At 38.8% G+C, this 26351-nt stretch overlaps 2 protein-coding genes across 11 annotated transcripts in view; one reads left to right on the plus strand and one right to left on the minus strand.

Annotated features, from left to right (window-relative positions):
- Positions 1 to 21411, minus strand: part of LOC136436375 (phosphorylase b kinase regulatory subunit alpha, liver isoform-like) — a 38807-nt gene extending 17396 nt beyond the window's left edge. For 5 of the 10 annotated variants that reach the window (XM_066430310.1, XM_066430311.1, XM_066430307.1 and 2 more), the window contains exons 1-20: positions 21224 to 21411; positions 19915 to 19956; positions 18028 to 18234; positions 17681 to 17849; positions 17219 to 17301; positions 15830 to 15910; positions 15270 to 15368; positions 14877 to 14918; positions 13734 to 13838; positions 13445 to 13498; positions 13034 to 13156; positions 12307 to 12402; positions 11569 to 11676; positions 11043 to 11121; positions 10451 to 10585; positions 8595 to 8704; positions 7857 to 8001; positions 6327 to 6399; positions 2428 to 2525; positions 1785 to 1964 (exon numbers count right to left, since the gene is read on the minus strand). In XM_066430310.1, coding sequence (XP_066286407.1) covers positions 1785 to 1964; positions 2428 to 2525; positions 6327 to 6399; positions 7857 to 8001; positions 8595 to 8704; positions 10451 to 10585; positions 11043 to 11121; positions 11569 to 11676; positions 12307 to 12402; positions 13034 to 13156; positions 13445 to 13498; positions 13734 to 13838; positions 14877 to 14918; positions 15270 to 15368; positions 15830 to 15910; positions 17219 to 17301; positions 17681 to 17849; positions 18028 to 18234; positions 19915 to 19956; positions 21224 to 21301 — 2107 coding nt within the window. In that variant the 5' untranslated portion in view covers positions 21302 to 21411. Of the gene's footprint in view, positions 1 to 1278; positions 1354 to 1784; positions 1965 to 2427; positions 2526 to 5538; positions 5612 to 6326; positions 6400 to 7856; positions 8002 to 8594; positions 8705 to 10450; positions 10586 to 11042; positions 11122 to 11568; positions 11677 to 12306; positions 12403 to 13033; positions 13157 to 13444; positions 13499 to 13733; positions 13839 to 14876; positions 14919 to 15269; positions 15369 to 15829; positions 15911 to 17218; positions 17302 to 17680; positions 17850 to 18027; positions 18235 to 19914; positions 19957 to 21223 lie in introns of all 10 variants that reach the window. The other 5 variants (XM_066430314.1, XM_066430309.1, XM_066430306.1 and 2 more) reach the window with 4 other exon arrangements.
- A 617-nt stretch (positions 21412 to 22028) lies between these two features.
- On the plus strand, positions 22029 to 23850 carry LOC136436377 (cytochrome b-c1 complex subunit 8-like). Its single transcript, XM_066430315.1, has 3 exons — positions 22029 to 22159; positions 22764 to 22925; positions 23476 to 23850. Exons 2-3 carry the CDS (start codon positions 22772 to 22774, stop codon positions 23562 to 23564), a joined length of 243 nt encoding a protein of 80 aa, XP_066286412.1. The 5' UTR covers positions 22029 to 22159; positions 22764 to 22771; the 3' UTR covers positions 23565 to 23850.
- The last annotated feature ends 2501 nt before the right edge of the window (positions 23851 to 26351 follow it).

A 26351-nucleotide genomic window follows, 5' to 3' on the forward strand; every position in this document is an offset into this window, starting at 1 on the left:
CTTAAAGTGCCAACCTTTATGATTACAAATTGACTGCATGCAAGCTGCATTTCTGCATGCTACCAAATTGAGTACATGTACATTTTCAGCTTCGAGTAACATGCATCAACAATGGAGCTACCTCTGAAAAATAGTTTAATCACAAACCAGATTTGACTCATTTTGACTTGACCCATATTCTCACATACAATGTACATGACTATAGTAGACTCTTTTAACCATCAAGATACCCTTCATATCCATTGTTATACATGGAGCATATTGTGATTGGTAATACAGTTTATAATCATAAATTTTGAAGATGTTAAAACTCCTATATCTATCTTCTGACATATCTAAAGGGAGACAGTCCCGATTCTACTAATTTAAAAAAGAACCTTGAATGTAGATACAAAGACGATTGATTGTTGCATCAGTGTGACAGAAAAGGGATATGGAAAGGAAGGAGGATGATTGATTAATTGATCTATCAGTTATTGATTGGTTGGTTGATTATATGAACAAAAAGCAAAGATGGAAAACAAAGAATAAAATCACCACTTAATCTGGCTGTCAGAACAATCAACAGGATTATTAGTAACAGTTATACATGATGATTGTACACATGACATTTTTGAGGCCGTAGGGGCAGGACACCATGTTGGAATGTGGTGCCTATTCCTCTCCTTTCACCGCCTTTTACCTCCCCAGCCAAAGTCAGGTACCCATTTTTACACCTGGGTGGAGTGAGAAAAGTTGTGAAAAGTCCAAAGGACACAACATCTAGCTGGGAATCGAACCTGTAACCTCTCAATCCAGTGTCTGCCAGCCTGACCATTAGGCCATTGCCTCCACTACCTGAGTTTGCATCGCTCTAGATGACTGTCAAAACTAAGACTGAACCCAAGTCAACACAGTGACTGAATTTCCCAAAGAAAACATAACAGGTGTGGGGAAAGGGACTTTGTCATCTGTACAACATTTTTTTTAAAAAAACAAAAAAAACTTTGCAATAAAATTTGCCAGTGTGAGATTTGTGGAATTGTAATGTATAGTTAATGTGCTGTTATGTTATGTACTTATATATGTTTTGAATGAAAATGTGGATAAAAACATTTGAAAAGAAAAAAACAACAACTTCGCAACAAAATTTGCCAGTGAGGGACAAAGGCATAATATGTAACTATGTGGACACAAACGGCATCATTTCCACTCGCATTGCCATGAAAGAGCATGGACGTGCGTGTGATCGCTTTAACGCATGCAGGTCAACTACACATGGAGGGAAATCAATGTGACCTTTGTCGGTTGCACCTCCCTCAGCAGACTGGATTTCTGCCAACTCACTGAGTTTTCTATGTAGGAATATTCGCCCTACAAAGCACAGCAGACAACACGTGGACAGAGAAGGGGGGGACAGGGTGATCATGTACCATGACATACAAGACAAAAAATGTTAGAAAACAGTGTAAAAGAGGAGTTGATGACATATTAAAGGGTGACTATAAGGGGATACAAATTATGATTCATAAAAGAAGGAGGTTTATACACAAAAGAAAAACAGGAGAAGAGATGCAAATGAGGAAAATGAGGACTGTACTTCTGAACATAAATTAACCTTAAAAACTGCACACAATACTATACCATTAGGCTCGCCCCTGAGGCATCGCCAAAAAGATTTGTAAATCGTATCACGGGATCCAAAAACCAGCTTGTGCATACTACATATCTGACTTAAACAGACTTTCTGTAACTTGAAACCTATCATATTTGCTACAATCTGCACATCTAAACAAAGTTCCTACCTGGGAGGTTGTGTTCGTCCACGAAAACGGACCGCGAACGTCTAACAGAACCAAGGACGCGGAAGGAGGCCTTTCTGCTGAGGGACGTCGATCTCTTGGCGCCGAGTCGTGGCGTGGAGAGCAGGTTACGCTTGGGGAAGGTCGGTGAGAGGAGGGTGTCGAGGTACTGGGTCACTTCATCTGGACAGGAAATATTTCATTTTTATCATGTAAAAACTGGATAACTGTTACAGTCAATGTTAGTCTGCGTTGGTAAGGTTTAAATGTTTCAAAGTTAATGACAAATATGGGAGATATATATGTAGCACAAAAAATATGAAAAATACCAGGACCTGGTGCATCTGTGAAAGTTGAACCTAAAAGTTTGTGAATAGTTCTAAAGACTTGTTGATTGTATGAAAAATAGATTTTTGTTGTTAAGAAAGAACTTTGTTACTGTAACTGTAAATCTTGAAATGTTTGCTATGGTTTCATTTTGATTGTTTCTGCTGTGATGTGTTTCCTTTGCATTACTATTTGAGAAATCTGCACTTAAGAATTGTTCAGACTGCAAACTTAAAAACACCATGAGATCCTCCTTTTCCCTCTCATATAAAAATTAAGTCCCTGCAAAATGAATTTACAGTATGTGCCTACTCCTCACCTGCATCTGACACAGGACTCTCCTCACTCAGGTACAGGAAGTCCAGACTGGTGAAACAGGAGGTCGACATAAACTCCTCTAGCTTCCCAACATGGATCCTGCACAAACACAAATAATTACTAAACAAGGAATAGCTTGGGAGAAGACATTGTATTTTCTAAAATATAGCTAAAAGCCAATCATTTTGTTGTTGTAATAATTAAAATTTCAGAATAGATTGCCAAAGGGTGAAAGGGTGAATCAAACAATATTTAAGTTGATATTTTTATAAAACTTTCAAGTGGAAATGAAACTATCCTCCCTCTGAATGGTCAGTACTCTATCTATGCTGAGCTCTGCAAACCCTCATTTTGATTGGTCCTTTCAAACTCATTTCCATGTTTCCATGGTAACTATCAATGAGTGTGCCTGATATGGTATGATATAGCTTTCAGTCAGGTTCTTAGCCAATCAGAGCTTCATGATTCCATGTTGCCATCATTATCATAACTTATTCAATGAGCCTGCCTAATTTGGTATGACCTAGATTCCAGTCTGGCTCTCAGCCAATCAGAGCTTTATGATTCAATGTTGCCAGGGTAACTACCAATGGGCCTGTCTAATTTGGTATGATCTAGATTCCAGTCTGGCTCTCAGCCAATCACAGCTTTATGATTCCATGTTGCCAGGGCAACTACCAATGGCCTGTCTAATTTAGTATGCACTAGCTTCCAGTCAAGGCCTCATGATCAGCCAATCAGAGCTTCATGTGTGTCACACTTGATAGTCATGAGCTTTTAACAAATGTGATAATTCAAAAAGGGAATTTCAAGATGGGTACTGATTTGAAGGAACAAGGTTTGAAAATGACCCAAACAAATGTGGACTGTCAGGGTAAGATGCAGAGATAGTTGTACTGAACATGCAGAGGGAGGATTGATGAAATGAGACCACCACCAGCAACAATAGCTAAAAGTTTGATTGCAAAACAGAAAACAAATAGCCTGATATCCATCCTATTGAAACCCTGGTCTTTTGATAATTTCTACCTGCTACAAATAGTCTGGCACCCATCCCTATTCACTTTCGTCATTACTCATTTTGGGTATCGAATAATCATTTATTTCTCAGTCTGAGAGCAAGTGTGAGGGGATCAAACTTCCAAACTCTTGTTCGATCCGTCACCATGCTTTCACAGATGACCATGTGACTTGGAGCCAATCAAAGCTCTCATTTGTACAATGTATATTGAATACTTAATGCCAATTGATAGACTATGAATGGGTGTTGGACTACATGACGTGTGTATTTGGAAGCAGCACTTGGAGGAGCCAACCAGAGTTAGAACAGGATGGATAGAAAGCTAGAAAACAAAGAAAGCACTGTTAAAAACATATCCAAGCTAGCTGATTTTTGGTGCTGCCAAATTGCTAGCTCGATGGTTATCATCCATCAATCTAGCAATTTGGGAACACCAAAAATTACATAGGGATGGATGGGACAAAAATTTTTTCCTTCATAAAACACAAACATCAACATAGGAGTAGCAGAAACAGCAACAAGCAGTACAGCAAAGCAACAGTACAAGTTAAAAACAAATAGATCAGCATATCAAGGGGCTAGATATTGTGTTAGGAAACAGAATTTAGTGTCCAGGTTATTTTCATTAACAAACATACAATGTACATGTAGAGATATTAGGGACAGTCCATGCCACCAAAGGAGGGGAGGAGGATGATTCCTTACACAGTGAAAGAGCATGGAAGAGCCTCACAAAGTCTTGGAAATTAAAGACAAAAAAGAATATAATAACAATCATTCATTTCTTATTAAATGATCAAAAACCACGAAAACACTAACCGTTCTAAGCAAGAACAAAAAATCAAGGTTCCATGCTTAATGGTTAACTTTCAAAATTAATGATATTTCTGCATTTTCAATTGTCACTAAATCTTCTGAATCAGTACTTCTGGCGTATACTAAATTTCTAAATTTCACCTACAGAAAATTATCACTGTCATAATGGCACCTTTTATTCTGTGATCTAACGCTACACAATGTATTGTACACAATCATGCATTATACAAAATTTAATGTAATCTACAGATTAAGACTACCATTGCCACTGCGAGGTTGGGCCACATCAATTTAATTTCTTGTTTCTCAGCTTTTTTTAGGAAATAACTGCAGCAGGCTTTTTTTTTAAATCAGAAAAAATGAAGCGCCTGGTAAAATCTGAGAACAAAGAAATCAAATTTGTATGGCCTTATTCAAATTCTAATTCTATGGATGTCTTTCAATTAACACAGACTGAGGACTTTGACTAGAAATCAAGACACACGTAAATTACATGTAATATTATAATACATAATGCTATTGGGTCACCACCCCTAACCTCGGATCTGACTACCACTGACTATACTACTTGTACTTTGGACAATGGGAAAAAAAATAACTCAAATGAAGTATATTTGAATCATGCCCTGAAAACAGGCTAATGATCTTGACTAATTTTCCTGGATGACATCACCAATTCCAATTAACTTGCTGTCAAATTGTTTGAACTATTTGTGTAGCTTATACACAATCATTTTTTATCATGGTAAATCATATAATTTTTGACAAGTGCTAATGAACTGCAAAAATTGTAGGGATACTGTTGAAAAGATGTTTTTTCCCTTCCAACATGAATATGAGTTAGGGTATACATTTTCAGTCACAAAAAAGAGTATAATCATAAAAATATCATTATAATTCATGACATTTTTAGCGTTACATGTAGTTTATTTAGGTCCAATACTCAAGCGCATGATAATGTCATTATGATATTGCATTTCTGACCTGTACCAAAACAATAACCATGAGTTACATTAATTTTACATCGATGCAACAGCCCAATCTGCATGTCCTTACTTACGACAATTTTTTTACTTACGACAATTTTACAAACTTCAGGACTGAGACGCCCACCAGGAAAACATGCAAGACACTGCCATGCCAAAAAAGCAGATGGCCAAACATGGTAAACCATTGAACACACAACGTACAATGCCAGAACAGCTAGCAACGGATATAAACAGGGCCTGCTTATCAAAAAAAGGCTGCAACTCAACAAAGAAGAGGGATGCCTACCCAACCCCTGTGGTGTAGCCACTGATGAGCTTTTGGAGGGTAGCGAGAAGTGCAGGGGGTAGTTCTCCACCAACTGATGAACATGGGGCAAGACATGAGGTAAAATGAGTGGATGGGGACCGAAAACTGATCCTATACCGAGATCCGTGTTTTGGAGGAAGAGGGGGGGTCACTGAAAAGGTGGTTCTTTGGATGCCACAGTAGTGTTCCTGCTGGGATATAAGACTGGTCAAGGGTTAACATTGTTGGAGTTATGACGAGACAGTTAGACACAGGGGGTGTTGTTAATGAAATGAAGGTTCAGAATGAAGCTGTGTTGAACAAGAAGAAGAAGACAATACATTTTGCAAGAAGATGAAAAGGAAGATATGGCGAGCATGTGAGCGATGAGCAGACGTAACAAAACACCTGCAAAGACAACATTGTTAGACAGACAGTAATGCAGGCAGTGTACAGTACATCTACTTTCTTCTTGTTGTAACATGACTTGACCAAACAAAAACAAAAATTAGGCACCACTCCTGAGGTGTCGCCAAAACATTTACTTGCATCAAAGGGCTTCAGTCTGAAAATTTGAGGTGTCGCCAAAAAAATGTACTAGTCTTGCATCAAAGGGCTTCTGAAAATTTGCTTGTAATCCTTACAGTAATTTTGTGAATTTAATCAAGAAGAATTTCTCAACAATATGTGTACATGTACAGTCCCCGCATACTGTTAACAAGACATTGACAAATACATTGTGTATGGGCACTGCATGGTCATGACAAATACTGGGACAGTTCTACTACCTTACTCCATCCATGGAGCCTGCCAACAGCTTCTGTAGACAGTTCAGGAGGGGAGGGGGGAGGACTCTGCCAGCTGGTGCCAACAAAAACATATTTTATGTTACAAAAGACTTAAAATTTTCACCGTTGAATGTACATTGTGTACTCAGTGCAACCTGGAGATATTAATAATCAAGGGCGCAAGTTTCTAAACAGTATGTAAGTACATGACGGTACCATCGATTGTTTGGAGGCACCTGTCATCATTAATCTACAGGACAGGTTCACTAAGAGTTGTTTTTATGCTACACAGAGTAAAGAGAATACTGGCAAGTCAAGTTACTACAAATTCATAACTGGAAATACCAGGGCTTGAGATATCATTTTTGTTACCGGCATTGGTGCACAATTTGAAAGAATTTTTAGTTTTCATAATTTCAAGCCTTTTTGCTTCATCTACAATTTGATTTTTTGACAGTCACTGCAAATGACAGATTGCAGGAAAGTTTTCAGCCAGTTCAAAACTTTGATGTACTAAAAGTAATAATATCTAATTGTAGTCTGATAGATGTTGATGACAATATTCATTGTATTGCATATATTGTTTTAGAATAAAAGATTATCATAGAGAAATATTCAAGAGTGGCAACCAACGCACACAAATTAGCATCACACTCCATACTATTAGGTAGTTATCATACCAATCAATAAGTTCTACTTCCACCACCTCTGAACTAAATTTCCTTCCTCACACTCACTCACTCACTTCCTGCCTCTCTACTGAAGGTGTATTTAAATAACTACAGACACACACCAACATAAAAATAGACACTCCGAAAACAAATTAATAATTAAAAAAATACTCTGTATACACAGAGTCAATTCAATGTAAATGTCATGTAATGTGTGTTAGTGTGGAAACTGCCATCAGTGGACAGGTTCAGTAGTAACACATGTCTCTATGGGACACTGCACACATGACAGTTACCAGAACGTAGCTTCAACATAACAGGTGACTCTGCTAACACAGCTGGAGGTGAACCGCCAAATAAAATGAGTGATGTTAGCAAGGTCATTTGTTAGACACTTTTCAATCAATGGCATACATGAACAATGAACTTGACACTAGAAATTATTGTGAAGCTCTTTTCAACAGTTGACATCTCTTCATCATCATGGTAAAATATGAATAATTAAATGATATCTGGAAAAATTAAGGATCATTCCTAGATTATGAAGTTAAACACAGCACAATAGAGGAACCAAAAGTACACATTATGTTATCTAATTATCTGTGCAAAATCTTCTCTTTTTTTCCAGAATTCTTACTTTGTTCAGCTTTATACTTAAGATTACTACAGACAATAAGTCTTAATTATCAACTAATACAATGTAGTTGTATGCAAGAAAATATGAGTTCAAGATTAAGGTTTGAAATGAGGCTTTTTATAATGTATCTGTCTTTTCTAGAAATATATGGTCTTGTCACTACATTTAATTTTCCTGATCTGGGTTGCTATATGTATACATGTACATGAGAGCGGTGCTCACCTAGCATGTTGTGACTGACAGGGAAGGTGACGGTGGGGCGGCCCAGGTTTCTCCAGTTGTAGCGGAGGTAGGCCAGGTCGGTCTTCAGCATGTCCACCAGAAGCTCGTTATCCAGAGCCAGGTAGAACTGCTGCTGGTCTATGAACTACAAAAAACAAAAACGTTCATCACTAACATTGTTCTGTATCTGATTCTGTATTCATCTATCTCTATAGTTACAATGTACCACCTTGTGGGCAGAGCGTTTTGCTTGCAGTCATGGATCTGAGTCACACCAAAGACCTACACTTTAAAAATGGTACATAAATGTACTGCTTCTCTACTTAAGCGCTCAGCACATCTGTGCTGTGTGGCCCATTAGGGCTAAGGAAATGGAGATGGGTATCACCCTTTACATCATCATAATGGTATGGGTATTACCCTTAACACCATAGTGGTATTGGTGGGAATTCAACTTTTTAATAGTTACCCTTCAGCATAGCATGTCAGCTCTGTAGGTATGAGGCAGCAGGTTGTTAACATTAATACAGTGACTAAACTTGTCATACCTAAGCCAAGGAAGTTCTCACCTGGTTTAACAAAATCTAATGATACCTTATTCTTTATTTTCTCAATATTCTGTAACCATCTTTGCAGGGGTATAGTGTGTATAAATGTGACCCTTGCTGTATTTAATGATTTAATTTCCAACTTTCACAAACTATTCTGTAATTGTTTGGGAGTGACTTTCTAACTCACCTGAGGAGTAAAGGCAAAAGTCTGCCCCTTCAGTGTGTACAGCTGACTGGTGCCCAGCAACCCGATGTCATAAGATGGCCGCCCAGACAAACCCAGCTTCTTATTCTGACCTGCAGATTACGACCAAATTGGGTCAACATTACTGTAACAGGGAGTTCTACTTTTGTCACTTCTGACTAGTTTGGTCTGCCAGGAAACTGTTTTCATGATCACTCAAATAGAAAGGGACCTGACAACAATGTAAGACAGGAAAGATAAAAAAAAGATTATTTAATAGTACATAATTATCTCAGGGTAGACATTGCAATCTGGCAGAATCCTCAGTTCTACTAAATCATAGGAGTACAGATCCTGATCAAAGTCTGTAAACTTACAGATAATCACTTAAAAGGCAGTCAGAACTTTTCACTTCAGTTCAATGGATTGACTTGATATCTAGGATACACAAATGGGAGACCACCCTAACACATTTCTTACTACACTGTAGCATTCTGATCGCGTTCCCTGTTGACAAAGACTCTCATCAGGATCTCTACCGGTAGAATTGCCAATTCTGACAGATTCAATCTCTAAACTGGCATAAACATTTTCTTGGGAATAAATGTCAAGAAACGTCATCAAAAATAGTCAACACAGACAAAACTGGGAATTTCAAAAAGATGAAATGCATGATGAACAAAAGGGAAACCCCTCAAAGGTAAACAATCAAATAATGCTTCCAAACAGGAAACAGCAAGGGGAAAGGTGGGGGTTGTGTTAGAGCCAAGATTGGAAAACTCCACTATAAACATACAATGGATGGAAAAACAAACAAACAAACATGCAGCGGAGCAAAACATGTGCAGAACTAAGAAGGGTGTATTTTTATTTACCTGGACCTTTAAAAAGCATCAACACCAGGGGTAGACAGCGACGAGGACACAACATAAAGCACAGAATTACAGAGGAAGACAAGTTAATCTATATGGCACAGCAATGGTGAAGCAGCAGCATAGCAGGATAATAGAAAGCAGAGATACAGATACTGCCTGAGCACAAATTATGTCAGCAACAAATTTGGGTATATGCTGAAAACAGACACGATCTTTCCATGGCTGGATCCAAAAATTACTATACATGGTGCTTTAACTTTAAGAGAATATCAAATTTGTAACATAATATAGAAAGCAGGAATCTATATATAAGTCCTGTATGAGATGTATAATATACTGTCTGGCACATGGACTTCATTGGTTCTGTAATTGAAGAGCTAGTCTAGAATCCACCTTATTCTTTCAGATCAAGTGGGTTCTTCCAATTGCTCTTCTGCAAAATAGTCCGGCACTCATTAAGAGACATTTTAATTGTATTTTTGCCTCATTGATAAGCAGGAGATCTGATTGGCTATGAGTTGCACAGTCCTCTCTAACACTAGTAACAGCATAAACAGGTATTCGGATGATTGATACCTGTTACACTGATTCAGATTAATACTCCATATATGAACTGGTTAATGACATAAGGGCCAAACGTTGATATGCGGAAGAATCAGAGACTATTGAGCAGAGAAAAGCCATCAGTGGGGCACACTAGAGCTAGAATAGGATAGAATAAGCTAGCTCATGGTTTGAAATGCAGATAAACAAGATCAAAGGTGAGGGTCCCAAACTTGTAAACAATTCTTGTCCAGACCATGCTTGATACATGTACCATGTCCAGACATGTTTTGTTTAATATGTTTTCAACTTTGACATACATGTATTGTATCACACTGCGGATGGGCAGTGCAAACCGTGAACCAGCTTATTCCAGGCTATTGAAGAGGACCCAGGAGCTGTCTAATGCAGACCAGTTTAGTGCCAACATGTTGACATTACCTAGATGGTGGTAGATGTGAGAAAGGACGCGGGCTGGCTGGACCTTGATGATGCCCACCTCCTGAGTGGTCTGTACATCTATCCCATGTTCCTTCAGGAGGTCCTGAATGTACAGGTCTTCAGCCAATATAGACACTGGAAGGACAATGAAGTGAGAAATCAATATGCTCAATACATTACAATGTAGAAAATAAAGCAACATCTTTTAAATCTTTGAGTCAAACCTTAAAGTTTCATTCAGCTCATCCTTTTAGAGCTTGCTTCCAAATTAGAAGAGGAACATTAATTTTTTTCTAGATTACACTTCATCACTTCTATGCAGACACTTTGCCATGTATATCACACATTAACAAGCAGTTAACTGGTTGGCCAAAACAGACAATTATCATCACAGTGACTATAATAATTGATAAAATTAAAAAGAGACACTTATCATTCTAATGATCTCTGTGAGGAAGAGAAAACTAAATTATCCAAGGCATACAATTACATGACAAGAACAACTGACATTAAATTCTATACAAATTTTTTGCAATGAAATTGTCCCAACCGCCACAGCGAGTATGCAGGGAAGCTTTGCTGGATGTGTTACCTTGGACAACAAGGTCAGGTCTGGGCTGTCCAATCAGTCGTCTGTTTAATGGATCAATCTCCCCAGGTGCCAGATATCCCTGGAGAAAAGACAAGAAGGCAATCAGTAAAAGCAGACTTTACCCCCCTGGCGGCACATACGGAAACTGCACTGCTCCCTCTGGTAGAATGTACATAAAAAATGCATAAATTGCATAAATTTCAGTCATAAAATTGCATAAATTCCTCAGTCTGAGGGTCAACCGCTTTTTTGTTTAAAAATTGCACTGCTTCCTCTGGCGGAACGTAAAGAATCTGCACAGCAGAAACTGCTGCAATTCTCCCTCTGGCAGAACAAACAAAACTGCACTCCCTCTGGCAGAACATAAAGAAACTGCACTGCTCCCAAGAAACAGCAGAACATACAGAAAATGCACTAAATCTGCAATCAATCTTAATGATCCATTCAATGAATGGGGTAGTTTATATTATAGTACTACAGCTACATTTGTATGGCAAAAAGATTCCTATGGATCTTGTACCCCTACCTCCTGAATGAGACAGCCCAGAATGTAGAGTGACTGGCTCCACATGTGCGGCATCTTCCCCCCAGGTGATCTCTCCTGACTCCCGGGGTCCTCACGCTCCGCCTCCACCTGAAATATGCAGATTAACGTCAGACAAGCATTCTACACAACATACTGTACATTCTTTTAAATTCGGAGGACCTAAATTTCTCAGCATAGTAAAAAATTAAGAGTTTGCAGTGTTGTTGGCTTCATGGTTGAAACAATAATAACTATAGTAACAACACAATGGAAACACATGTTTGTAGATGTGGTGACTCTGTGATGGAGTGTTGACCATGAAAACAGCAAATCTAAAAGTACCGTGAATATTTCAAAGTCTGTAGTAAACACAAGAAACTGTTGCTGAAAAACATCTAGTAGATTAAAAAAAATCATACAATGTCAATATGCAGTAAAATCTCAGCCTTCCCTGCAATGTACATTGTAGGCAACAACAAAAAAGCTAAGGCCAACTTTTTCATTTCAATTTTTGTAACAACATTTATGGTGACTATTTGAAAATTTAGGCAGCTTTTTAAATTTTGCCCATCTTGCTCTATTTTTGTCCCTTTAGATTAGATTTGCAGTGCACAAAATATGTCTTCGATAAAATTTTCATAAAAACAGACATTAACTGCACATCTACAATGTTACTTATCAACTTCACAACTTCAGCAAGACAAGGAGTAACATAAGACACATATAAGCCTTATTCACCTTGTCTGCAGCTAGAGAGTAGAGTTCAGGGATAAGGGGCAGCCCATCTTCACCCTTGACCATGACCTCTGCCAGCTTCTCCTTGTACTCCAACACCTAAAAACAACAACAAAAACAACTGTTTACACAGTAACATCATACACAATACTCTTTCTCACTACATTTGTATTACTATTCCTCCCCCTGGTCATACCCCAAGTGACAAAGAATCCTATTGGTGACTTCTTATTGCCTCCATGTACAGAGACTTAATGTTTTTGGTGTGTCCCTAACTAAGTGTTATGTTTTTGTGTGTGCGTAGGTATCTAGTATCAGACATGGTGTGTTGATGGAAGTGGTTACTAACTTACAGGGAAGTATAATTGTTTTTGGTCTGTGTTTCCACAGTTGTATATTTTTCATACATTGTAATTTTGTACATTTTGTATTATGCTAGTCAAAATCACCATGGAGTGACAGGGAGTGACCAATGGAGATACATGTATGTAATGGTAATCAAAACCTTATTTGTGTAATTAATGAGCTACAATCACATAAGACATATGGGAAACTCAAGGAGATGTGAGACATCCAAACTCTTAAGACTTGTTTTCTCCTTCATCAATTTTCTACAGCCTCGTAAAAAACGAGATTTCTAACTAGTGTTTTATAAACCAGTCTCTTGTATGGAAGAAAGTGGACACAAAACTCTTAGGCCCGGATCTCCATAGAGCCTTGGCGTCCCTACCTGTGCTTTATCTCCCTTGAACAGTCCATCCAGGATCAGGTATGTCCAGAACAGTGGCCACTCACACTCGATCCCTTCAAACACCGACAGTTCCCATGGTTCGTAGTGTAACCTACGCGGATCCTACACAGGAAAAAAGGGCTTTTTCATCAGATGGAAGGTACGTGTCATAGAGTATTGCAAGCATCTTTACGGTAGCACTGGACACACTCATCAAATAATTAATCAGGAGCTGCTTGGAGATTATCAAAGAATAACCAATTGTAGGCAATATTTCCAGTTGTGAAATGAACTTACAAAAACTGATAGATATTTGTACACAGAATCCATCATGATGTTTCCAATGAACATACATAGTAATTTCGGTAAAATTTAGCTTGATATCTGTCATCAAATAAATCACCCTCATACCTCCATTGGAGTCTTGTACCCATCTCGTAAGAATCTAGACAGTCCATATCGACCCTGCAAGGATACAATTTGATACGTAGTGAGTTATTGACATGAATGATATGATAAGTAAAACTAGAAAGGAAACATTTGTGAGTTCAGAGTTGATAGAATTTGTCATTTATCAACCTTGGCTGACAGCTCACAGGCATTCCTGGTCATGGGGTCAATGGAAGAGGCTACTAATTCATGGGGAGGTATTGGTTCTGGCCTGTCTGCCTTGTAAAAGGAATGCATGTTGCAACACTACCTCTAGTTTACTGATGATCTCATTCTTTGTGAGGTTGCTGAGGTCCAGGTCCTCCACAGCAAAGGCTGGGTACGACAGGATACTGAGAAGACTTGCATCTATTTCCTGTCAGAGAAAAACAGATTCTGATGATCATACATATTTGTGATAAAATATGCCGAGATGTTGGACAGGCCTTAAGGCCTACGTACAAATTGTATTATATACCATGTATATGTAGTCCAGATCCATTGTTAAGTTACAATAGTCTTGTTGGTACATGCTGTATAACAAAAATCAATACCAGAGTATATTTAGCATGATTATTCCTACTCTAAGACCATGTTCATACTAGGCTTTGCGTATCCGGATATATCTGGCTCTGCGAAGCCTAGTATGAACGGTGACCGTCCTTAATTGGATATGAATCTGGATATATCCGGATACGATGTATCCACATCTGGAGGTGGATTTATCTGGATCAGCTGCGGGGTGAACCCTGGTATGAACGCAATCCGGCTCGCGTATCCGGATACATCATTTATGTAGCGTTAGCTAAGGATGACGCAACGCACCGCGACACAGGTATTTCCACCTGACAGGTAAAAACACCTGTTCTAAAGAACATCCCAGAACAGTCAGTGGAAGATAATAGGTCATTTCAAGTTTTTTAAGCCCGCGCGTGAGATTCCTCCCATTATTACACATTACTTTCCAGAGTAACATAACAAACAAAATCTCGTGTCCGTCCATGTTTTCAGAAAGACGCACTGTTCTAAAGAACGTTTTAAACTTTTAGACGTTTTAAAACTGTTCTTTAGGACTCCTACCTGGCCAAAACAATCTTCTCTACTGCTATACTTTTGTTACTTTTTTTTACTTCACCCTACTCTTAGTAGTCTTTACATTTTCTACTTTACCCTACCCTTTGACCTGTGCCTGCCCTAGCCCGGAACCTCAACTTCCCCCCTACTTTGCCTCTGATGGGGCTATATGGGAGTAATGATGATGATGATGATTTTACAATGTATATCTGTGATTCAGCAAGGTATGAGGTTGTGGAACTCCAGTTCCTTAGACAAAGATGACCAGAAGAAATCACTTACATTATAGAATAAAAATATTTCAACATATTTACAATAAACAATAAGTTTTTTCTCAAACCTTTGACTTTGATTCCCTTGGCAGCATGGATTCCAGAATTGCCTGTAACAAAATGAAAACAGATGTGAAGGTCTTGATGTACTAAGTATATGTACTAGTGACCTATTTAGCAGGACAAAACAGTTTAAAAAGAACTTTAAGAATTCTATGATGGGCTAAAATGATGTTTCAATACCCATATAACGTTACATGTAGAATTATAGTAGAATTTGACCAACCATTTAAGAAGCAGACTTTTCACAAAAACAATAAAACAGACATAACTGATGAGAAAGGAAACTTGTTTGATTGATAAATAGCATGATAAGATCAAGCAATACCAAATTTTATGTATAGAATGCTTAAGTAGTAAGATGCCCTGTTTTTTGTGGTACTGCAGTTGGTTGTACTGACCTTACACTGTGAGATCTCGTCAGCCATGACATGTATGATGGAGGCTGGTCCTCCCCTGGACCCAAACAGGTCCATTTCTTTTATAGCCTCCAGAGAAGCCTATACACATCAGAAAACATATTCATTATAATGTACATATAGAATGTTTTACCAGGAAAGAAAGGTGAATTTTATTGAATTGAATTTATGTCAGAAGCAAGGTATTCTGATCATCATCCAAAATGTCTTTGAAAACCAAGATGTCTTAAAGGCTTAGAATGCTTGGACGCATCCTGAAGATGTAATTCACTGGAGAAAATTATAGAACTGTATGGCTTTTACATGCGCCTGAAAGAAAACATTAGGTAATATTACAAGGTTCATGGAAATAAAGGTTTATTTTGAAAAACCTACCTTTCCCTAAGAGAGAAAATTTAGTAATATAATTTTTGGTTTCCTTGTATTTTCATTTCATATTGCACTGCCTTTAGAGACTGCAGATTACAAGCATCTAAAATGCTATGGAAGGAACTACAACTAAGTTATGAGTATGGTATGAGTTTCTTCCCAGTTGAACATACTTTTGCCATTCCGATAGAGCTGGCATTCAGCTCAGGCCATCCATGGTTGGTCTTGTCTCCTCTCTCCCACATGCCATAGTCCTGTTCAATGGGCAAACATTAAAATATGTCAAAATATCTTGAACTCACAACTCTTCATTCTTTCTTGTAGCTAAATGCACATGTGAGGTCTATTGACTACTCTAAAATATCAATTAGTAATGAAAGGGTTGAAACTCAGAGAGTCAAACTGTAACGTTGGGTAACCTAAATTCGCGGGGTACTTAAATTCGCGATTTTTCGAAAACGGCGTATTTAGGGATATGTGCTACATGCAAAATCAGTTATAACGCCAGCAATGCAAAGCAGATAGACTAACGTATTCAGAACACTGGCTGAAAAGCTTCGATAACCATGCATTAGAAGTTGGCGACGTCAAAAACTCTCCGTCCCTTATTGGGGCTTCGTGGGAGAATCACCCAGCACGGTTGTTCGCTGGTTTATAAGACAAATGTCACATCTCCTGCCTGCTAAACACAATTACTTATAAGACAACTTATTACAATCTCTTTTGCTAACCTGCAACTGGAACAGTGTGATCAATCATCAAAACTCCTCTCTGTTGCTACAACCTACGGCACGTGTATTTTCCCGCCGCCATATTGTTAACCAGAATCCTGTTGTCAAGCAGACGACAAAGGTTTGTGAGGAACACTTTTTTGTCTAAATGCTGCGTGTGATAGTGGACTGAGGAAGATATTTTCCTCAAAGTCTGCTCCTAACACAACAAGGAACACATGGACATAGTAGTATTACCATTGCTACGGCATCCAGCTAACTTGCCATGAATAATGTAACGTTACACGTTGCCCGATGATGACGATGGGCCAACTTTGAGTGAAGTTCTACCGACTCAACACACGGGTTGTTCCCGAACTGGCCTGATGTGTGCGGTACGGCCGTTTTTTCGTGTATTTTTTTTACTTGGACACGTCTATATCCATAGCACTCTCCTCAAGCCAAGGATGGAACGAATAGCTGCTGTATAAAATGTGATTAGCGGTAAGATATTGAAGACGAATCTTCTCTCCCGAATTAATGTGCCCCCCTGTCCGACAGCACCGTTATTGTGCGTGCGGCGGACGGTAGTTTCAAGTTGAAATATTATGGTGTCAGCACGACAAGAGACAAAATCTACCATATATATGATTAGTGCAAAGATAGTACATGATACTGACAGAATTATAGAAAAAAAGGATGGTTTATTGTTCTGCTAGATTGATTTCAGTCAACCATTATCGGAAAAATCCCGAATTTATGTTACCCAACGTTACATTACACAGATAAGTCCTTAAGCAATTCAGATTGATCATTGTGTCATGTATTCACACAGATATTAGCCATACTTACAGGAGTTCTATATGCGGACTCTACATAGAACACCAAGTTTTGAATGAAGGCCACTTCATCCAGGGTAAAAATGATCTGCAAACCTGGAGAAAACAATAGAGAGCTCATTTTTGGTTGAAAATTCATCACTGCAGCTACAGTATCATATCGGTTTGGTAAGCCAAGTTCCATTAAGTACATACAATGTCATGAAAAGCTATGAAAGTATGGGCCCTCTTAATGACACTGATTATGATTCTAGTAAAGGCCACAAAGATTCATTTTCTTGGTTCACGGATATTCTAAAGCAAAACATTTAGCAAGGTTCACACGTTGCTTCTCGAATTCAAACCGGTTCAGGATTATCTTTTAAAATCCGAGAATCAACAAACTAGGAAATAATATTGAATCATACACTTTCTTACAAACACAACCTATTCATGGCTTAATTAGCGGAAGTCTTTACAGACAAAATATACATACCAGATGCTGTCATCTGAGCCAGCATAAGGATGTACAGAGAGGTTGCATCTATCTGCAGATGTCCCCACTCCTTATCTCCCACCACGGCGCCACAGGTGGTGATGTTGTACTTGGCGTGCAGAGCATCGGTGGTGGCCTGGGTATACTTGAACTTCTCTAGTTTGTCCACCTGTGCAAGGATTAAGAAGTCAATTTTCTGGTTGTTTCTACATATTATGGTAAATTGAATCATCCCATTGCATTGCATAATGATATTTAAGGGATCATATTTCAAATGTGTAAATATATATATGTTATACATGTACATGTTTTGATATAAAATATCAAAAACAATGTTGACCCTTGACCTGTCTCATCATGCACTGCAGCAGTCCCCTCATCAGCTTGACGACGCTCTGTTCCAGCTCGTACGCCTTGGCACGGTCCTCGTCCATGTCCGCCGTTTTCTTGTACGCCAGGGACAGTCCCCACACTGCCATGATACAGTACAGGTTGTCCCGTACCCAGGCATGGTTCTGGTCGATACTGGCAGGCAACAGACCCGTGATGGGATTCTGAGAGAGAAATGAGGCACGGTTAGACTAATACAAGATATGCTTTAAGTTAAATCAGGGCTCTTTCCAGATCTAGATCGTCATCCGTTCTCTCACTTTGCATGCCCTTTTTACAAATTTACGGACGGCACAGTCATTTTAATTCCATGTGGTTTGAAGCCAGACCGCCCGCTCAAATTTAACATAGAGTGTTTTACGGTTCTACGTGAAGCACAAAGGGAACCTGAATTTAGCACTTTTTGTTATGTTAGCTACATGTAAATGCGATGGAATGGTTGAAATCCTTTCCGTTCTGAGCAGAAAAATTTTGTCCTTGGATGAAAGGACAGACTTTGGAGAGAGCCCTGAGTTGAACTAGCCCGGTATCCATCCTATTCTACACATGCATTACATGTAGCTCCATTCAGAACAGTCTGGTATACATTAATAGAGATTTACAATTGGCATCTGAATATTGATTTGTCTAAAATCAAGTTCTGATTGGCTCTGATTATTAGTTCTATGGCCCTCGTAACAACATGTAGTAAAGGGTTTCGAGGCATTCAGAAGTTTGATTCCTGTTGCAATGCTTCTGAGAAAAATTCAATTCCCAAACTAATGCAGGACATAAGTACCAAACATCTCAATAGGGATGCATCAGGGCTAGACTGCGTGTAAGTGATCATTGAAGAATACTGGATCTAGAATGGGATGGATTCCAGGCTAGAGTTATAGTACTTATATTATTCTACTGGCAATTTTCATGACATGCGCATGACTCATGTATCGACTGCTTCTGTATCTCCATGCTGCATTCAGTCTTCTTTCACCGTCATTACAAAGATTTCATTAGTGACAGGAGAGAGAGACAGAAATGAGAAGTGCAGCCAGCTAAGCAAACAAAAGCCATATGTCGTTTAGCACTGGAGTACATGATGTCACATTCTTCTGATCTCGAGCTGTAATAACAGGAAAGTAAAATTGCTGGCCCATTCTGAGGCCTTACCATACTACAGTCAAACCTGGTCTTATTAACTGCTGGTACTCAAGGAATTGAGGAAAAATGGTTGGCGAGGCCGCAAGAGAGAGTGATTGCTTCAGATAAATGGGCTACTTTTTGGCCAGCGGGGTAAAAATTTCATTTGCAAAATATGTCATGTACATGTACACCTTAGTTCACAAGAAAAAAAGAATGGTTGCTGGTTGGGTAAGTCGGTTGGTTAGCAGAGGGTGTTAACTATGTAAAATTGGACGGGACTGTTTTAATGTGGTTAATGACTCACAGGAGGTGGTTGGCTGTGCCAGTTGGTTGGTAGGCCAGGTTTGACTGTACAATGCATTCTTTATCAGCATCTCTTTACACTGAATTACTTGTATTTTCAAATAGCATACTCAAGTACTTTCCTGCCTTTTCACTTTACAATCGTGTCCTCTGCTTTCATTACAGATGTCATGAATAAACGTATGATTGTACAAATGCTGCATTCTACAAAGAAAGTTGATTATTATCAACACATTGCAGTTCATTTCCCATTCACAAATCATACAGCATCACACACTGATATTGCAAAATCATACAGCCATGCTGCCAAGATAGAAAAAGGTGAGTTGCGATTGCTGCCATGATAAAGTGGGATTATTAATTTAATGATCACATGAAAAGTAGTTGTATGACAATCTATAACATTATAAATTCGCAACCTTGACACTGTAACTGGATGGCAGCAAACCTGTCGCAGGGTCCTGAAACATGAACATGAAATACCTTTACAACTCAAACAGTTCTATAAGTTAACATTATCAGACTGGATGCTTTTCATTTACTTGCCTAGAACTTGACGTTCTACCAATGAAACAAATTTGTCACTTTTTTTAACCTTAAAGTTTACTTTAGCACACTGAAGTAGCCATTTGGCACCCAATTCTCTATTGGTTACAGAGTTAGGCAGCAGGGAGAAGGTTAATTAAATACATATGTCCACGTAAGTATGATGTAACATTATGTACATGTACCATGCATTTGGTTTAGATCTGTCCAAGCACAAGTTTGAAGGATGAAGGATCGATCACTGAACTACTGCAATTTATAATATATTTTCAGGTAGCATTACAGAATCTGGTACCTTTCTAGCCTGAGTACCATCCTCCGTAGTAACCGCTGAAAATTGCTTGCAAACCAAGGATTAGCACGCAATTTTTTTTTAGCCAGCGGTCACTACGGAGGAGGATGGTACTAGTACTCAGGCTAGTACATTTCAGGGCATAGAATAAATCTTATGTGCTAAACAATCTCAGTGGGTTACACCCGACACGCCCACAACCTTATTTGGGCATGACTGGGGAAGGGGAGGGGCGTGTCAGGGAGGGTAGGGACCCCTGCAAGCATGCAACTTCAGGGAAGGACTAAATCATATACTACTAGTTACATGTACCATGAAGCAAATCAGAAATCTGTGAAGGAGAATATTTTCATCCTTACTTGAGCCCACTCTTACAATCATTTAACTTACGAGATCATTCACGGACTTGGTCGACCCAGCTAGAGTCGAAATTAAAAGGTTAAAGTTCTCTGAATAGAATTTGAAGGCAGCAAATTGCTTACATTAATTTTACAGAATCAACAGTCTGCAAAGCAAAAAGCTACTTGTTCAGTAGTTGTGGTTGTTGCTAACAACATTATGTGACTACTGTCATTATGTTAATCATCTAAGAAATTGCTGGAAAAAGATGGAAGTGTCACAGATTCAGAGAGATAGAGCTACTACCAGCCTTGACAGTGATGAAACTCGCGTCATGTATTTTTTTCATCGTACAGACACCCAAAAACTCTGCACCAAAACTAATAAATAAATATTACAGATCGTTCATAATCATATCAATATAAGGGATTAGTCAAGCTGCACAAATAGAGAAACGTCCTGTCTGTATGGTGAGTCTATTTTTGTTGAAGTTGACATCATGATCAAGAAAGATTTTCAACCTTCTAGTGTTTTCTAGTTGACGACCTTACCTGATGAGTTAGAATAGTTTTGTGAACGAGGTGCTGGTAGTAGTCCAGCCGGACCCCAGAGTTACTTCTGCTTCTCATTGTCCTACAGATGCTGTCATCTGATGATACGAGACGCCGGGGATGTCTTAAATACTGTCCTGGTAGCCCTTACCAAGGGCAATCTCTCCCGATCGAAAATAAAACCTTCGACGCCAAAATGATGGGCGTCTGCATGTACCCTTTGGGCTTAAGATTAATCATCAGGCACTCTATTATAATAACAACTATATGTACTGCAGAATTACGAATTGAAATATTATTTTAGATTTTTTGTAAGGATATGGTGCTGTTTTGATGTCAAAAGTGCCAAAATAAACCAGTGATATTTTTAGTTTGCGTTTTGCTGCCCTGTTGTCCCTGAATGACCCTATTTGATGTAGGGACGATACATTTTGTTTTAAAGTTGGTTGGTTATCTATTCAACAGACATGATAGAGGGGGCATTTGATATTGATTGATAATTTATCGCAGTTCATAACTGATTCATACAGATCAATGGAGCCGTATTAGTCCAGCGGAATAGCTGAACATTTGTGCAAATTAGTCTGAATGCAACATATTTGGCACACATGTTATACGAAACAAATAAAAAAAAGGAGCCATCTGAATTTTGCATAAGATCAATTATAATCTTGGGCTATTTTTTTTACTAAAAATGTATATTCATGTCTCCTGTGATATGAAAGCTTTTTTTTATACAGATTGAGCTGTTTTTACTAAGAATGACACCTATATCACTATTATTAAACAGTAGTGGTAGGTCCCTAATTACCCATGATGCTTTGGCGCAGTGACGTCACCACAGCCATCTTGGAGGTCAGATCGGGAGGACAAACCGTAGAACCCCCAAAAATTCAAATTCAACCTCAAATTGTCAATTTCGGGGGAAAATAACAGGTTTGTGGCGTACATTGTAAGGCTACAACATTTGCTTGTAGTTACAGAGTGTGTAGAAGTTGATATTTGATGCATATTTGGTTGAATTTATGCTAGAGGATGCGTTATGTAACTTTGGCGCACTGCGACCTTTTTGATGGGGAGGCCTAGGGGGCAGGCGAGGAAAAACTATGAAAGTGACGCTGTATTTGAACTAAATATTTTATACGACTGATGAATTGTGTGATGATGTGTAAAAGAAGACGCCAACACATTTACGTACTGAGAAGAAATCACTCAAAATTCTACATTTTTAGAGGAATGCAAGACCATTTATTAACACATCAATTTCACCACACACACACACACACTGTATACAACTTACAAGATATATACCTTGATATATTTCAGAACTTGAGCTACTGTAAATGTTGAAGTTTTGGTGGTGGTTTGATGTTCATGGTTTTAGCTGTGACCTCTTCACTGCGAACAAGTTGATGCTGGCTGCCTAACCCCAAAAAAGAACATAAAACCACCGCAAACTCTCCAAATCCAATTTCTTCTAAGCGCGAAATTTAATCCCTGCAAACTTAAATGCATTTACAGTATTTTCTTTATCATCTAGGCTTCATCATGGGGAAGAACTTTGGCGAGCTGTACAAGATGCGTCACATCATCACGTACAGCATCTCACCTCTGGAACAGCGAGCCTTTGCTGGCTACTTCAGTAAGGGTTTCCCCAACCTGCTGAGGAGAATGAAGAACAGAGTATTCAGAATTGTACCTCGTAAGTATCCAGGTGTGAGAAGTAGGAGACACAACAGACACGACCACTCCGTCTGCTCATGATGAAGTCTATCAAACAACTCGCTTTATTCAAACGTTAAGGGATCGGCCGTTCTACTTGATTATATGGATGACATCCACTTTTGTATCAATTTTCGTTTCCAAAAAAAAAAGAGTGATCATACTGTAAATCGTAAGAAGCAGCTGCAAAATGAGAAAATACATGCTGTAAATTGGGAAAAAAAATATTTCAGAAAATGGATACTCATGTTGCAGAATGCCAAAGTCAAAGAAGAAAGTTTGAAAGACCAAAAATAAAGAATCTTTATTTCTGTGTACCATACTCGGTGCGTTAAGTTTTGTTCATCCTTCCTGACCACGTAGATTTCACAATGAAGGTTACTTTTTTTATTTTGCACGCTTGCATTAGTTTTGGGGTCTCCAGAGGATGTCATACAATCAAAGCAACACGTCCTTACTATGAAATTAATGACATTTTTATTAATAAGTAACATTTTAAGAAACATTTTTCTTTCTCTCCTGTCTTGCAGAGGTTGTGATTGGGTATGTCATCTACAGCTGGGCGACGAATGAGAATCATCGGTCCATCAGAAAGGGTTTCGAAGGAGAAGTTGAATAGATCATCCCAGTGGCAACATGCATACCTGAGACAACTTGATATGTGGAGTGATCATCTTTGCTTTGTGAACAGTAGACTTCTACCATGGTGTTGTCAACACTCCTAGATGTTTGCATACTGCATTGACTTTCATCAACCCATTCTATATCCCCTCTCAACAACAATATAACTGTATGCCTTTGGAAGTACAAATGTCAACAACAGAATGCCACATCGGAATGGTATCGAGATTGTAAATGGTTTTAGAAGAAGGCTGCATTAAAGTTACATCAAATGTTACAAACCACCTTTACTTGTGATGTGTCGTATTGAGTCATGTGAAAAGGTTCATCTAGTTGGTAGGCCGTAGGAAAATTAAGGTTCATGAATCACAACCAAGATTAGCCTGGAATCCAAACCTATTATAGCTCCCGAGTCTCTCTCCGGTTGAGGAAGGTACATGTAGGCAAGGAGTTACTACACATCGACCAGGTAAATGACATCTTGGTTAACTCCTTGCCTACATGTACCTTCCTCAACCGTGAATGGTCTCTACTAAGTTCTTTGCTGCATTCTATTAGTAATATTCAAATTCTGAGTCTGCATGTGTAGCTGAGGAGTTACCAAATGTCAGGACAATGCCATTCGAGTTCGGCCATAATTTTTTTCCCCTAAATGCCAGTAGCATTAGGCATTGATACTGAAGCTTAGGTACATTTACCTGAGCAATTTGACAAAGTAACCTGCAGCTTCTATAATGACAAAAACACAAATAAACAGTTAACTGAATGCTTGTTTTACACCTCCGGTACATGTATCCTATAGCAAGATATGCAGAGAACCCATGCTTTGGACAGGAACTCAAATCAAATATGGTACACATTTCAACAACCAAACATTAGACTAAGTGTTTTCATTTTTTTCTTTCTCTTTCAGTTGCTAAATGTTCATCTTTGTGGCAGTTTTTATGAATGAAATAAGTCAGAAAGTTATAAACTGGAGTAAATGTAGGGGACAAGTCTATTCGGGTACAGAACTGGAATATAGAACATTCCGCCAGAGTATCCAGACTGATATCATGGCCAAGCCTCCTGCTGCCGTTACCATTGCTTCCGCCAGAGGGCGTGACAGGAGAGTAACGCATGTTCTGCAGATTCAGGGTTTCTGCAAAGTACATTTGGGGCTGATAAAACTCAGGACTGAAAAGACACCGAAAGAAACAAGCCAAACATAATGTTTTGAGCCTCTAGTAGAAAATCACAGTTTGCCATACAGAAAAGTAATTTTCTCGCCTCTTGAAATTTTTTAGATAAAAAAAGTCATACCCAAAATTTTGAATCACATGCAATCTTTGGTTACACTGGATTACACACAACAGTTATAAAATGTTTTTCAAGCACGTTTGAATTCTATTACTTATTCATACCGCCCGTCACCACTGCTCTTCTTGTGACCTATAAAATGGATGTCGTTGAAGAGGTTCATCAGTCACGTATAATCACACGTATATATAACCATAAAATGGATGTTCTGTGTCCAGAAACCGATACAAGTCAGCCAAGTCGTTATCCCAGTGTGATCTTTACATCGCAGTAAGCATTTGTTTTAGAACATAAATCGATATGACTGAGAAGCTGCCATCCATAAACCGCACGATTAGGCTATCAATATACCTCAGATGGATTTTTCCTTGACCCCCTTGTGGTGATGGTGTCTCTTGGGCTCGATCAACAAATCCTTCATTCATGACAGATTTTCGTGAAGTGTGGTTGACGTCATCGGTAGGTTTCGGGCCATACCCATTTTTACCTCCGTGAATGCGGTTCACCTCCTACGGGGGTACTGTGATTGCTTGTGTCTGCGTGTTCGCAACTATATAACTTAAAATCCCTTTGATGCATTTGTATGCACTTTGTCATGTCGTCTACTAGTGTGTGTGAGATGATGCAAGTTCATTTGGGCATGCGTATCGTACCGTAGCAGTACTTTTAGAAAAAGGATCCTTTGGCTAACGCGTATGCTCCAGTCTTTACAAATGAAATTTCTCAGAAATGTGCAGAGTAGTAATAGTAAAAATAAATGGGAAGGCAGGATTCTATTCTATTTCCAAATGCTGGTTTTGTGTGTGATCTTTTTAGGATTTCGATTGCACTTTGAAGAGGGAAACCCTCATGAACTCTATTACCACATTAAGTCCACATTATGCAGTACATTTTTTTCAAAGGCCCAAGGCTATCCTCACAATAACTTCACACTGATATAATTCATATAGAGTGATGACCACACAGAAGATTATTGATAGCGCTTCAACTTGACGACTTTCCCAAGCTTTATCAGGTCTGTCCAAAAAAAGGTTCATATTATTCAATTTACAATCTGCATCCAATAACTTGGGGTTTCTCTCAGAGCAGAGGTTCGGCTCCTGTTGGTTTTTGACGTGTTTTTAGGCCTTTTGTCGGACTTTCTATTTTCGTTGTGTCGCCAAGCTAAAAAGCCCGACAAAAAGGCCTACAAGCACGTCAAAAACCAGTCAGAGCCGAACCTCTGCTTGGAGAGTAACCTTGAGTGCCTACAACGCAGTACTACCCTGGAGAAAAGTGCATTTCAGGTCGCAGCCAAGAATGGAGTCGCGAATGACGTTTGATCTTGCTTGATTCAAATTCTACTACCGTTATATAACGTCTGCAAAACTGCCATTCTGACGCATCCTTTGAGAGCACTCTATATTACTTTGGAGAGTACATAGCAGTATCTATTTTGCTTACAGCAATAAGTGTACAGATTTGTCAGGACTACCCGTAATGGGTT

The sequence above is a fragment of the Branchiostoma lanceolatum genome, chromosome 6 (genome assembly GCF_035083965.1).
Source record: "Branchiostoma lanceolatum isolate klBraLanc5 chromosome 6, klBraLanc5.hap2, whole genome shotgun sequence".
Taxonomy (NCBI): domain Eukaryota; kingdom Metazoa; phylum Chordata; class Leptocardii; order Amphioxiformes; family Branchiostomatidae; genus Branchiostoma; species Branchiostoma lanceolatum.